This window comes from Ambystoma mexicanum, chromosome 2q, assembly GCF_040938575.1.
Source record: "Ambystoma mexicanum isolate Mex_15411 chromosome 2q, UKY_AmexF1_1, whole genome shotgun sequence".
NCBI lineage: Eukaryota > Metazoa > Chordata > Amphibia > Caudata > Ambystomatidae > Ambystoma > Ambystoma mexicanum.
Window position 1 is genome coordinate 219247712 of NC_090924.1, and position 14840 is coordinate 219262551.

At 41.3% G+C, this 14840-nt stretch overlaps 1 protein-coding gene across 2 annotated transcripts in view; it reads right to left on the minus strand.

Annotated features, from left to right (window-relative positions):
- Window positions 1–14840, minus strand: part of KNOP1 (lysine rich nucleolar protein 1) — a 130771-nt gene that overhangs the window by 20644 nt on the left and 95287 nt on the right. Inside the window, exon 4 of one of the 2 annotated variants that reach the window (XM_069647164.1) lies at window positions 7256–7309. The exons of the other annotated variant lie outside the window; for it this stretch is intronic. Coding sequence (XP_069503265.1) covers window positions 7256–7309 — 54 coding nt within the window. The remainder of the gene's footprint in view (window positions 1–7255; window positions 7310–14840) is intronic. 2 annotated transcript variants of the gene reach the window in all.

Consider the following 14840-nt stretch of genomic DNA (forward strand, 5'->3'; position numbering starts at 1 on the left):
CATTCGGTCAGGGACTTAGATGGACGCGAAAAAAGTTATTAAGCGTGAACAACAGTTGTGCTCGAGTCAATGACATTCCTTTACCAAAATGTACATTTTAAACATGCATTAGAACCCACAATACGTTTTGGCACGGGGAAGATTGGCCAGCCTTGACTAGGATATTCCCTTCCACTGGTCAGCTCTCCCACCCCATTGTTTCCTGAACCTTTTAGAGACCACGCTTAAGGTCCAACAAATATCTGACGTAGCTAAACAAACACAACTGATGTAAAAAATAAATAAAGAGGGTTTTCAAGTCGTAAACGAATATGCTACCCCATGCGCTCCTTCAGATTTGTTGTGCATATTACCTGAAAGCATCAAAGCAAAACCTTTGGTCTCCCTGGGAGGTGTTCTAATTATATTTCACGCTGTTGCATCCGGCATAATGTGTTGCTGCAGGAGCCAAGTTCGAGAAGGTTTATGCTGCCAGAGCACCCGAAATACCTCAGAATCACATGTTCGACTTCAAGGGTGAAAATACTGAAAATGATGATGCAGTCCAATTGCATGTGGATCCCTTGATGAAATAAGCGTCTTGTCATTGTATTAAGGGAATTAATAATGATCAGTCTGCGTTGACCCGTTCCCATGAAACCAACTTCTTGTAACAGGTATTTTTTAATAAAGGAAGTGGTTGCGTGCATAAAGCAAAAGGAGAGATTGTGAAAACATTCAATTTTCCATTATATCATTTTGTGTTTCTATCCTTTGTAGACCTGTGTATTCTACTTTTTAAAATTATTTTTATTCCATTTCTTAGGTTTGTAACACTTCTCTTTCAGCATGGACATGTAACACAGAAATGTATTGCCACTAATAAACAGTATTAGAAGATTGCTTTTGTTAGGGTTGCTAATAACTTGACATAAGAGACAGTCATTAGGGTTGATGGTACATTGTTTTGAGGCTCAGAGGCATTAAGCTGCTGGTACAATACACTGCTAAATCCATCTCCCCATTAACATTTATGGGAGGAAAATCAGATCAAAAACAGTTTTTGTGTGATTAATAGACCTACTTCCAAGTGTTATCACCCAACCAATTTGCTCAATGTATAGACCTCGAAAGGATGAGTGAGTCGGTCGTGCCAGGAAATGAAAATGTGTCTCTCAGGCTGAACACAGATGCCCAGTCCAGCACTAAACTGGCTGAAACATTTACTTGATACTCTACAACCATTTAGAACAGAAAAACAGTAGCAGACTGTTGTGCCAATTTTTTTTTAAATCAAGGAACTCTAAATAAGCCGGTTTTCTGTCTCAGGTCCACAAAGGCAGATACAAACACCACTCCTTACTCCCCAAGATCAACGCACACCAAAAAGAATGAGACTGCATGCACCGTTGACTGCAATCTTCCCAAGTTGCTGTGTGGGCACCTGGATAGTACAGTCATTGTTCTCTCTACACGCTGCGTTCACAAGAATACCAATATCTGGCTGTCCTTTTTTGAAATTACATAAAAAGCATTTTTCATGACTAACAGATGATTAGATATGTTCATCTTCAAAGCATGCCCTCAAAATGAACGAGGTGCCTCATTTTACTTTAATTTGGCTAACCCGTATTGTAGGGCTTCTCCAGAGGCTTTGAAGCTGCCGTTAATTGGACATCTTACAATTTCGCTGATCTACGCACGGCCCAGGACACCAAGCAAACAATCGAGGCACTTGTGAACTTTAATGAGATGTGCCCTCTTACACTCCACTACACTCCTGAACTACAGACTTTACATTGGTTACGATTAGAACTTGGGACCAAATAACAATGTACATTGATAAATACGACTGAAAGAAGAAGTAAAGCTATTTAGATGTTTCTCAGAAGCTCCAGGTAGAGGATCTAGGCAATTACTTCTCACAGTGAAGTATGTGGTGCATGGGAAAACCTCCACAGAGCAGAAATGGTGTGCAATGACTTTTAGTATGTGAATATATAAAAAGGTATCAGAAAGAGGTTTGCAACAGCCTGTTTGGAGGAACATGGAATCAATACAATAACCGATGCAATGAGGTTTATGATTGGACGGTTGACAAATGGCGCAATTTCAGCAGCTCTCAATAACAGGAAGGGAATATCAGGTAAACATTTAATAGGACAAGAGGTGGTATGAAATTGTGCATACGCCAAAGTGTTTCCTGTATTTTTTTGCAAGTGTTCAACAATCTTTTGTACAAAGTATTCGGTTAATGTACATCTATGTTTTTTTTAAAGTTAATTAGACTATTACAAAACAGGAAAGAAGACTGGAAAGCCGTCAAGTAACTACATAGACTTTGATCATCTTGAACATTGACAGACGAGTTCTCTTCCACCCAAGACAGTCATTAGTTCTACTAAATGTGCTTTCTACCATTGCTCATCAAAATACATAATTGGTCCTACATAGGTGAATTTCATCTCTTCCAATCAAATGCCACAATCCTTTTTTAAATTTGTATTCACTTACAGCCTTTAAAAATGGGAACACCCACCATGCACTGCGTTCCTCCAACTCCCAGAGCACAGCTTTAACACCTGCCATTGGCAGCCTCTAGCGACTTAACCTTAACCAGCTCGTCTGTGTGGTCCAAACATGATCGTTGTTGCCCTTTATCTATGTAAATGATCTCCTACAGAGACTCGCATTACATTCCCTTTCACTGCTCAACACTGTAATGCATGTTGGGCATTCTTGACTCTACACAGAAGCTGAACAATGAAACGACTGGGGGCCTCTAAGAGCCTCCACCAACACCAAGAGGCTCTGCTTTGTTCAGGAGTCTGCAGCCATCTTTTGCAACAGGTAGGCCCCGTTTGGAGCTCGATGCTTGCAGGGGCGTTTTTTTTTATTCCAAATAGCAGCGCTCACTGACATAATTCCTTCTGATCTTCCCCCATCTTTTGATCAGCGCTAGCGTGCTTAAGGGACATTTCTGTGTTCATGTTTGGCCATATGTTATGTTCTTTGACCATCTTCCAACATGGCCGCCCAAGATTGTCCCTCTGAGCACCTCCTGAAGCAGCCTGATGCTGCTGCGTGATTGGCCTGTGCTCCACCTAAGTGGCTAATCCTGAAGCCGGCAGGCGATTGCTGGCAACCCTCACCAAGGCCCCAATCCTAAGGCTCCCGTGTGTGTCTGTCTGTGCTTGTGCGGACCGGATGCCCCCCCCCCCTTCACCGCGCTACATCCTGACGAAGCCACCAGGACTCAGGCCGACTATGACCGCCTCACGCCTTGGCCCACCTGAACTTCAGGCCCCCCTGCAGATTTTCCTGTGAGTAGGCTGCTCACCTATTTTCAATTTCCTGTGACTTTACATCTGCAGCCACTTCCCTTTTGGTGTGCCTAGCGTGCCTCTGCCTACGACACTTCTCTTCCCCCCACCTCTCCCACTATGTGTCTCTTGTACTTTGCTTTGTTCGTCTTGCTCTATCCACTCCCATTCACCCTCCCCTTCTTCATGTATAGCTCTTGCATTATTGAAACGACTGTCAGGCACGTACAATCATTTATGTCATATGGTGTAACAGTTTGTATTCCTCCTGTCTTATGTTGTACCACTAAACGCAAAGCACTTGCCCATTCTGAATGTTCCAATGTCTATTAAGAAAGTCCATTTTCTGCTTACCTACTCACCCTCCCTGCGTTGGAGCACTTTGAAACGCGTGTTAAGTGTATAGGCACTATATAAATGACCAACAAAAATAAATACTACATGCAGAATGGGGTGATACCCAAATACACACTGCTGTTAGGATATCACCCTCTGCTCAAACCACAGGGTGGGCATGACCGCTTGGGGAGGCAGAGGGGATGTGAAAAAGTGGTTTGCAAAAGATTGCGGGCAGACGGGTGTGTGCCAGGTGCGTATTATGGCCAAAGGGCTTCAGTGTACAGCTACGGTGATCGCCTTCTTTAATAAAAAAATAGAAAAGTACAGAACATGTACATGGCCTTCCCCAATGATTTCCCTACCTCGGATCCACTACTATAGCTAAGCTCTGGATGATAGCCCAATGCATAGTGAAGTGAGGCAGCTGAGAAGCCCAGAGGGTGAGAGGATTGCTATGGCGAGCAATGGTGAACCACCCAAGCTGTATGAAGTGGACCAGAGACATCCAAGGATGATCTGTGAGTGGAACCACCTCGGCCAACGGAGAGGCATTCAGTGATGAAATACGGGTTGCCTTAAATACTGAAAATGGTGCAATCAAGGAGGGCCACATGCCTTAGATGTCACTGTCTTCACAGAACAGTGGTGCATGACGTCCAACTACTATGGGTATCCTCTCAGAGACATATTACCTTACATCAGCATTTGCACAATAGTTCCTTCAGGTCACTTCCGGTCCGATCTACCGTAACAAAAAACATAAGAGCTAATACACAGCAGAGATAAATGTCTCAAAAACTCCAACTTCCTTTGTCCATATCACATGTGTACACAGACACAGACTAGGTTGCATTCCACCCCAACCCCACCCCTAATACTATTCCCAGGTAACTCTGTAACCATTAGGCAGGTGTACAGGTGGCCAACAAGGAAAGAACCGGAGAGATGTCAAAGGCGTGCAGTTGCTGGGCATCTGTGTACAGGACCAGATTAACAGCAGAGGAGTAGGAATGCTCTGGTGCAGAGAGAAACTGTGCTTGTAGTAGAGCACAACTCTGCTCTTCCACTGGGAAAGAAGGACCTAGTAATAGCTGCGCCAAGAAGAGCGAGCAGCAGTGATTGCAGAGGAGAAGGCCTTACTACCAACAAAGGTGGACTACTAGTGAGCAGTCTCCTAGGGGACATGTGCTGGAAAGGAGGGCCATATTGGAGAGGTTAATGAACATAGTGCAGCTGATGGAACATTTTATGGATTGTGCTTACTTGTATTAGACCCCTGCAGTACACTGGCAAGCACAAAGAATACTACGATGTGGCAGCTAGGTAGTTATTTTATAGCAGATTTCAACCTGCACTGCAAGGTGTAATCCTTGTCCTCAGTTCTCCTCTTTAATTGATTGTATTCCTCCTTTAAAACTCTTTCAATCTGTCACTAACCCGCTTATTCTCAGGCAAATACGTTAGATGTTATTAATGGCCTCAACTCTTTCCATCTTCTCTCAGTTGTGCCACTTATTGTCTGGTCTGATCAAGTTGTTATCGCTTATCCTTCCAGTCACTGATGACTGTCTGCAAATATCAACTTAACTGGTACCTGTTCAGATGACAAGATAGAAACCACAGAACATCTATTGCTATAATATCCTGGTGTAAGTCATATACGAATTAAATGTGTGTGTGTGTATTGCTAGGGACAATGTAGTGAGAGAGATTACATGGCACCGGATAATGGAGGGAAATGAGTGACCTATAGTCTATTGAGAGAAAATGTATATTTAATTGAATAAAAAATAGTTTTACTTGCTATATCGATATATATTTATATAGGACTTGTAATTATAAATAATGATTTTATGTCTGGTAATTTTGTATAAAAGGGTTATATATATGCCTAACTGATATACTGACAAAGATAATCTGAACTTTAAAAAAACTTTTCTTTGGACTAAAAATATAAAAGGTCATTCTTCCGATATGTTTTATGCAGCATTACCGAATATCTCTCTGCTTGGCTTTTCTAATACTGGAGTAAGTGAAATGGTAAATTTCCATCGATGCCAGTGGCACTACGGAACTCATCTAGTAAAGTAGTCGCATCCAGCCCACTTCCCCCGCTGTCCCCCTAGAGTGAACTGTATGCAACAGAACGTCCACCATCTCAAGACAATTTGGTGTAAATCATTTGGCTAACCTTGCCAACGTCAAAGCTTTGGCCATACAAATCTATGTTTGCTACAAAAGTGTCCCATGATCAGGAACACATGTGGTCTGCAACAATTAAATCAAACAATGTTTTCACTTTGTTTAAGCAAATTGGGAACCCAGGGGCCCCGCTTTCTGAGTCAAAATGTTATTTTATTAATTGTTTTTTTGGAAAGATTTCGCTCAGAGATAATATTCTCTCTTGCTTCTCAGTCCGAATTGTCCCAAAATCTGCCGCCGTAACTCTTATTAACTAAGTAACTGGCCAAGGCTCTTTTTCAGAATCTAATTTTTGTCATCATAAAGAGCTGCCTCTGGTCTCCGTTCTTTTTAAAAACGTGATCTGTTTTGGTGTTTTGTAATCTGCTCCACTCACGAATGGAACTGTGTGGCATTTTCATGTATTTTAATCTTCTCTCTCTGTACTATGTTCTGCTGCACTTTGATGCTTTATTCACACTCTAGAAGAAGTTTTAATAAAGTTGTGGAATGAAATTTATGACCTTGAATATCAAGAACAACACTGACCTACATGCATTCTGAAATGAAGATGTGCCCCATGCAGTGAATGTATATTTCATTCAGAAATAATGGAGATAATCGATGAAAATATTGGTATAATATAGATAGTGGAATGTAAACAAATTCTGAGCATCGATTAATTTCATATTTGTACTTAAAATTAATAAGGGACTAATATGCCCCTCAATCGATTTGTAGAACACTTTTTTAATAACACTCTTTCGAATAAAATATTTGTTATGTTGCTAAAACTATACGGTATCGGGAGGATAGCTCAGGGGCAACGTGTTCGTCTTGGAAGCAAGGTGACACAGCAACACAGGTTCGGTCTGCGCTTAGAAACCTCTGGGTATTAAGCGCGTTATAAATAACCTATCATATCATACCTCATAATCTACCTCCTTGAACAAGCAGACCTCTTCTGCAAATCAAAAGAAACGCAGTCAGTAAATAGCAGGCTGCCCTAGTGGCAGAGCCTATATGGGAAGTACCTCCGGTGTGGCTCCAGAATAGAATATCCTACCGTGTTTCCAAGATCATACCTTATCTTTTTTTTTACTGAACGCTGTGGTCAAAGGGAGAGATGATTGTGTTTCCACGGAAAGCTGTCCAACGAGAAAAATGGCAAGTTATATTTCTCACACGTAATGACGGCCAATTAAAAGTCAGCCCAACCCCATTTGAGGAGGATGAAATCTGGCCCATTCTCCTGGGAATCAACTCAATTATTCCACAGCGTGCTCTCAAATTGGCAATCTGAGGGGGAAGGAGGCTGGCATGGCAATCGGCATCCACGACTGGAGCGTAGATGGCTCTTAGATGCATTTACATGAAGGATTTCATCGCAAAAAGCAACGGTTTATACAGAGTTTGACATAAATGAATTTAACCTTGATTTTGCCAGATTCTCGGTCAACTTCAGCTTGCAGCGCCTCTCTTCGGACCTAAAACAAAATACAAAATTGTAAACCTCGGATTCAACTACACTCACAGTATATGACACCACCCAATATGAGTTCCTCTTGTGCCCAAAACGAGTTTAATGTTCATTTTCTAGCAACTTAAAAGGAGTTTAATTAAATAGCATCTTTGTTAAATGCAATTATTTTTCAAGCTCGCAGTAGAGCCAAGGTGCACAGGTCCCCCGTTGTATGCTACTAAACATAAATAAAAGTCACTCGCCCACAGTTGGTGCACGAAGAGTGGTGCACTATGCGAGCGTGCACACACAAAAAACCTCAACAATAAGTCACGTGTAGGGTTGCCACACCAGTAGGCTTTATTTATTGTTACCCTCTTACGACAATCTTAGAGAGGTTGGCAAAGGTTAATTTGATCCCATTATTGGTTAAGAATTGCGGCGACTAAACCGAGCTGTGACTAATGTGGATTGGACTACTGAGCTGTGATAATGCTGACTCTACAGTAAAAACATGGTTTGTTCACATCAAAAAACAAAAACAAAAAGATAGTTTAAACCAAATATGGCGCAATTGTAGTCAAAGCACTAATCATGACTCGATGCACAGTAGAGTTTGAATGCTGTCACAATGTATTTGTGGGTGAAACTGATGTTGAAGATGCAAGATTTGGAGCCATAAAACCTGGGTTCTAATCCAGGCTCCAGGCTTCCTCACATCCAAAAAGTACTGGAACTGTATCTTTTCGTGCCTCAGTCCACCAGAGTGACAACAATCAGCGTGCATAAAATAGAAGCCATCACAGCGGTTACATGTCAACTTGAAAAAAAAAAGCTTAACTTGTGTTTTGGCTGGCAGTTTTTTTTACCCAATTTGCTTCCCCAAATCATGTGATCCAGAGCAGATCACGTTATAGCACTGTGCCTCTTTTTCACTAGCTGCCAAAACTGGAATCACCAGGAAGCTTGCAATGTTGACTGATTCTAAAGTCTTCCTACTTACTAGAGGGTAGTGGCAGTGACTGTGCGTTGCGGGGAGGCTTTCTCTCCATCCAAGAAATATTCTGGGGTGAGGGTGGAACCTTCTCCCCTACGCACCCCTCCCAGCGGTGGTAACATTACCATGAGATACAATTAGGAAATGACAGGATCCGGAAAGTGTGCTCCACGTGGCTGGTAATAGGTTTCTTGTAAACGATTTGTTTGCCCTGTTCAGCAGCAAAGGAGCGACTGCCTCAGTTGTTAGGAGAGGGAAGGGCAGCCACTTACGTCCGACTATGGAATCCCCACCCTACGAGCAAACGGCACTGCTTACATGTGTATAAAAAGGTAGCTTCCCTGTGAGAGCCTGTGTTCACCTCAAGCTAACACGGATCAAAATAGTAAAAAAAAACGAAAAAGTGCACAGACATGTTTGCATTCATAGGCTGTCACCATTATGGGAGCAGGGAGAGCATATCTCGAAAAAGGAATTTATGGATACATCAAAAGTCTGGGATTGGGACTTAAATCATGTCTATAAAGAACAGTTGCAAACTTCATTCTGTGGAATGTCAAATCTCTTATTTAAATCCACAAAAATAGTTGCCGTCATCTCCAGCTCCTGCGTTGAGAAGGTTTATATTGATTATGCGATTCAAACTACCTACCTACTCTGGGAGTCCTTGGGCCCAGACTATGCAAGCCACCTGAGGAAAGAGGTTGCAGACTGCAAGAATAAACAAATGAAAAAGCTAAATAGTATTGTTCAATCGTTTCTATGGGAACACAAACCACCAAGATTGAATTTTTGGAAACTACAGCTTCAAAATGAAAGAGGAGGACTAAGTGTCCCAGCCTTTGCTAGATATCACCAGGCATTTATGACAAGTACTTCTCACCATTTTTGAGCGAACCATTTGACGATTGGTTGATTGCTGAGGCGAGCATGGCTGGTCCACTGACACTGTCGGTTTTGCTATCCACTACGAGCAAGGGGTGGAGGGAGAGATCTGAATTAACTGACTTTTTAAGGTCTAGTTGGAGGGCTACAGCAGTGTTTTATAATATGGAGCCGGGTTTGATGGGCTCTGCATCTTTATGGCTGAATCCTTTGATTAAACTCGACATCAAAACTTTGTCTTGGCCAAATTGTTATTTGGCAGGAGTGAGAAAGATTGGTGCCCTATATGAAGGAGGGTCTGGGCACTATTTTCAGGCCTTGAATAACAAATATGGCCTTGAGGGTTGTACATATGGAGAGTATTGTTCCCTCAGGGCAGCTGTAACACTGACAGAGCTCAAGGATTCTATCAACTGATCTCAGTTGCGCACATAGGAAGCCATAACAAATGGCATCAGTGATGTACAAACTCCCAAGTAATGGTTCAAGGGGAAATACAAAACTTCTGGTTTCCTGGACAAATTGCATTCAAGTGGAAATGACGGAAACAAGATGGAAGACAATATGTGGAAATATTACCTGGATGTCCAACATTGGAGAGAGGGCTCGACAGGTGAAGTTGCTGAACAGGGTTTATTGGAAACCAGAATACATGTGCAAGTAAGGCCTGAGTCTATCGGACACCTGTTGGGGATGTGTACAGTCAAGAGGGACACTTGAGCATGTATTATGGTATTGTTATAAAGTCAATTTTAGAGTGATATAACAAGTGTGATGAATAAAGTCATAAGAGTGGACAGAGAATAGGACTTTGGAACTTTAATTTTGGGTGAAGACACTGATCTAGAGGAGCTGTCATACCATCAGGTAACCTGGATTTTGAGAGCTTCAATGGTTGTGAAAAGGATGATTCAACAACAATGGAAATCTGCAATCGTCCCAAATAAAGATATGTAGTTGGAGGAAATGTGCTCAGTTTGTATTATAGAGCGAATTGTTATGAAGCTGCAGAGGAAAAGCAAAACGTTCAACAGTATTTGGAACAGATTTCTTGATTGTGATTTAAAGTAATTTGCAGTCAGGAGAAGTACAGAAGGAACCTGGAAGTTGACATAAGTTATCATTTATTAATTATTCTTTTTAAAATGTTTTTACTTTTCTTTCCATCTTTCTGATTTCATTATTCATGTTGCCTAATTGAGAAGGGGGCTGGTTAATTTGAAAAGTTCTCAGTTTCTCTGAATGTTTGTTAAAGATTTTAAATATAAATATATACATATTCAATGAAAAAACTTTGTTAAAAGGGATGTTATGGTTAAGTTGCGCTACTAAAAACCTATCAAATTCAGTAAAAAAACGTTGTTAAAGGAACGTTATGGTTCAAAGTAAAACCGAAAAACCCCTGAAATTTGGTAGTTATGGTAAGATAAGCAACCATAACTCGCGCCACCGTGCACTAACACGAACACCCAGGACATCAAAGATGACATCACAAATGTCATTGATGACATCACTGATGACATCACATGGCTGGCTCTCCCTTTTTTTTCCTTTACTGACATATCTAAGCCACATAGTTTTCTTCAGTAACAGTCAAGAAGTAAAAATTGAAAAGGTACTATATTTGTAGACTTAGGGTCAAGTCATATCATATGAAACATATACATAGCGGAAGACACAGGCTTGAAAGAGAGCAATCCTTTCTGTGCATGAAGATAATCAGAGTTATCAGCACTTTCTCATAGTTTTATTTTTATTACTATACCTTCTCTGTATATGCTCATATTTGTATACATTGTACTCGCACTCCTTTCCTTAGGGTTCACTGACATCATTTGATACACATACATACAGTAAGTATCAGCTTTGAAACAGAGCAATCATTTCTCTGCATAAAGATAATCAGTTAGGTTATGAACTCTTTCTGCTACTACTTCTGCTTTTTTGCTTACTTCTCAGTCCCTGTATATACTCATATTTGTATGTGTTGTTGTCTCTTTGTGTTTTGTCAGTAATAATGTAATTATATATTAAGTGGGTTTTATTAGCTACTTATTCCATGTTTCACAGTACGCAAAACTCTAATAAGAAAGCAGTTATTTCATTATTCTACATGGCAAGATTATGAATATTGCACCTTCATCATGTATACTGCACACACTGCCTAAGTTTCTGCATGAGTTGCTTAGTATACTGGATAGAACTTCATAATAGAATGCCATTTATATCAATGCATTGTTTAATGCACTAATTAGCTCATGATATTTATTCAAATGATCCGTGACACTTTTTGGTCCACATTATAAGAATCCCTCCTACAGAGTTTTCATGAAAAGTAAATGCACATGTGATGTCATCAGTGATGTCATCAATGACATTTGTGATGTCATCTTTGATGTCCTGGGTGTTAGTGTTAGCAGCGCACGGTGGCGCGAGTTATGGTTGCTTATCTTACCATAACTGCCGAATTTCAGGGGTTTTTCGTTTTACTCTGAACCATAACGTCCCTTTAACAAAGTTTTTTTTACTGAATTTGATAGGTTTTTAGTAGCGCAACTTAACCATAACGTCCCTTTTAACAAAGTTTTTTCATTGAATTTCATAGGTTTTTATTAGCGCAACTTAACCATAACGTCCCTTTAACAAAGTTTTTTTACTGAATTTCATAGGTTTTTAGTAGCGCAAGTTTACCATAAACTCCCTTTAACAAACTTTTTTCATTAGCACGCAGACAATATACAAAGATGGAGTGTAAAAAGCAATTTCTCAGGGATGGCTTTACACAGAATGTTGCAAAGTAAGAATTTATGCTTGTTCACAGTGAAGGTCAGCTGCTTCCATTTATTGCTCGCGGGCCGGAGTGGCCCACGACTCGCACTATAAGGTTCTATTGTTTTTTGACCTTGACAGACAGGGATCGTGCCAAAAGACTTATTTTGAAGGAGGGGTGCAAAAACGTAAGAGACAATAAAGATGACATTTCTGAAACAAAACCGCTTTTATATATTATATCACCATGAGAAAGATCGTTGGCACAGACAGAGTCGTAATTAGGGACTGCATTACGCGTAGACAATGGAAAATGCCAATATAATGTAAGTAACCCTTTAAATTCTTTTATACCGGAATATAATAACAATAGCGTGGCGTTAAAGCATATTGTTTTGTACCGCGCACTATCAGCGCTGAAGTGGTCCGCTGGCGCTCAGACGGCTCTGAAAAAGGCAGAGGAGAGAGGGTGGGTAAGTGGGAATAAGTTAACATACTCTGTTGCACTATCCTCGCTAGCAAATAGTTTCACGCCCTAATAAATAAAATTAATATTTTTAATGAAGATCAGCTCATGAGACTAATTTATGTTTTTAAAACAGGTACATCCTTCCCTACTGTCAATGCCACGATTTTCAGACCCCGGCCGACGCATTTTTTAACTGCCAGGTGCAGCTCCTAGTAAACTATTTCATGACCCTCACCATTTTATGGGACAATCGGCAAGGACCAATATGCCATTACGCGGTACTAGCGGCTAGAAGCAACATACCAACCGTTATGGTGGTCTAATGCCTCGTTGTTGGAACAGCCTTCCAATTATCAGTGCGACCACAGTCCTTCTTTTATCATAAACCAACACCCTGTGTACCGCAAAGGAACAGCGCGTGACTCAAGATGAACTTTTGCAGATCGACAGCAAAGACAAATGCAAATCGCTGAATATTCTCTAAACATTTGATGTCAAATAAATGTACTTTACGAAATGTACAATCTTGCTGTTTGCTTTTAAATCGCAGTTTCATATTCCGAATTGTGGCGCGCTTTGTTGTGAGATGATCTGTGTTGTTTTCCGGATTCTGTATGAAGTCGCGTAGGAGCAGTGTTGGCAACTCCTTAGTAAGAAAAGTAGCTATTGGCCGTCATAAAAGTAGCTAGAAGTAGCTAAATGACGTCAACCTAATTTGCATAATTCACCAGGTGCATGATGGGTGATTGCCGAGGGCATGGTTGTTAAAGCCTCGTTGAGCTCACCGCTTTTTTGTAATGAAAGTCGCGAATGCACAGATGCAAACTCATTACATCCATATGCATACATTCAACATGCAAATGCACTAGTATTTAAATAAACCCCACAATGATTAGGTTGTTCTGTTGTCGCTTCTTAAACGTGTACTGCCATTTTTAATATGCTAGTATTTTATAATCCATAATGCCTCGTTGTTGGAACAGCCTTCCGATTATCAGTGCGACCATAGTGCTTCTTTTATCATAAACCAACAACCTGTGTAGCGCAAAGGAACAGCGCGTGAGTCAAGATGAACTTTTGCGGATCGACAGCAAAGACAAATGCAAATCGCTGAATATTCTCTAAACATTTGATTTCAAATAAATGTACTTTACGAAATGTACAATCTTGCTGTTTGCTTTTAAATCACAGTTTCATATTCCGAATTGTGGCGCGCTGTGTTGTGAGATGATGTGTGTTGTTTTCCGGGTTCTGTGTAAAGTCACGTAGGACTGGAGACGACTGGGCGCGTTTGGCTACGCACCCTGTAACGTCACGGAGAAAGACGGGGAATTTGAATGCTTTCATAATGTCAGGTTTAGGGGCGGGAGATATGATTTAGTGTCGCAAAAACAGGTCAGCCAGGTCGATGGGGCAAGTGATAGGATTATCACATAATGTCGGCGCACAGCAGCCTGATTTATCGTTTGTTTAGTGGACAAAAAGTCGGGTAAGGCCCATAGGAAATTGTAATGTCAGCGGACATAAGGAGGGTTCTTAGAACACTTTCAACCTGACAACGAACAATACGAACAGCGTTCTCAGAACACCCCCATTTTGTTTAATTGCAAACATTTCAGCACCGCGAGTGTTCTTAGAACACATTCAACTTGCCAGAGTACAATACGGACAGCGTCCTCAGGACACCCCCTTTTTGTTTATGTACCAACATTTAAGGACACCGAGCTTGCTTACGAACAAAACGGACACATACCCCGTCCTCGGAACACCCCACCATTTAGTTTATATAGAACATTTCAGAACAGCCGTGTTGTCCGCAGACAAATCGAACACAACAAAAGCGTCTAGCACATAAAAGAAACAGAACATTGAACCTCTCTCATACTCCCCCACCCTCCCCAAACACTCTTACACACCAACACACTCCACTAAATACAATTTTTTATCCAAGTACCACCGCGCTGTCCGCGGTCGTCGGCGAATGCAAGATGGCGGGCGCCACAAAAAATCTGACGCGCTTCACGCACCACGCCGTCCAATCAGCGAACACGTTGCATGTCTGCGGACATCACGCAAGCCGCTTGGCCAATCGGAGCGCTGTGCGTGGAGCGAACAGGGAAGTCCGTCCACAGAGCGAACAGAGATATCACTAATTTTTTTGCCTTACATTTTGGTCATTTAAAAAAAAAACTACTGGACGGATTTACACCAAATTTGCAAAAGCACGCTTTCGGGACCAAGTCCCCGCTCCTGCCGCAAATTTGGTGTAAATCCGTCCAGCGGTTTGGGCTGTAGGCATGCGCAAAGTTTTTTCCCCATTATGTCTATGGGAAAAAACAAAAGTTTTGGGACCCCCCCCTATAAATTTGCCCCCCCTGGACCAAACCTCTCCAAACTTTGCAAATTCAGAGTGGGCCATATACATTTTTTGCAAAG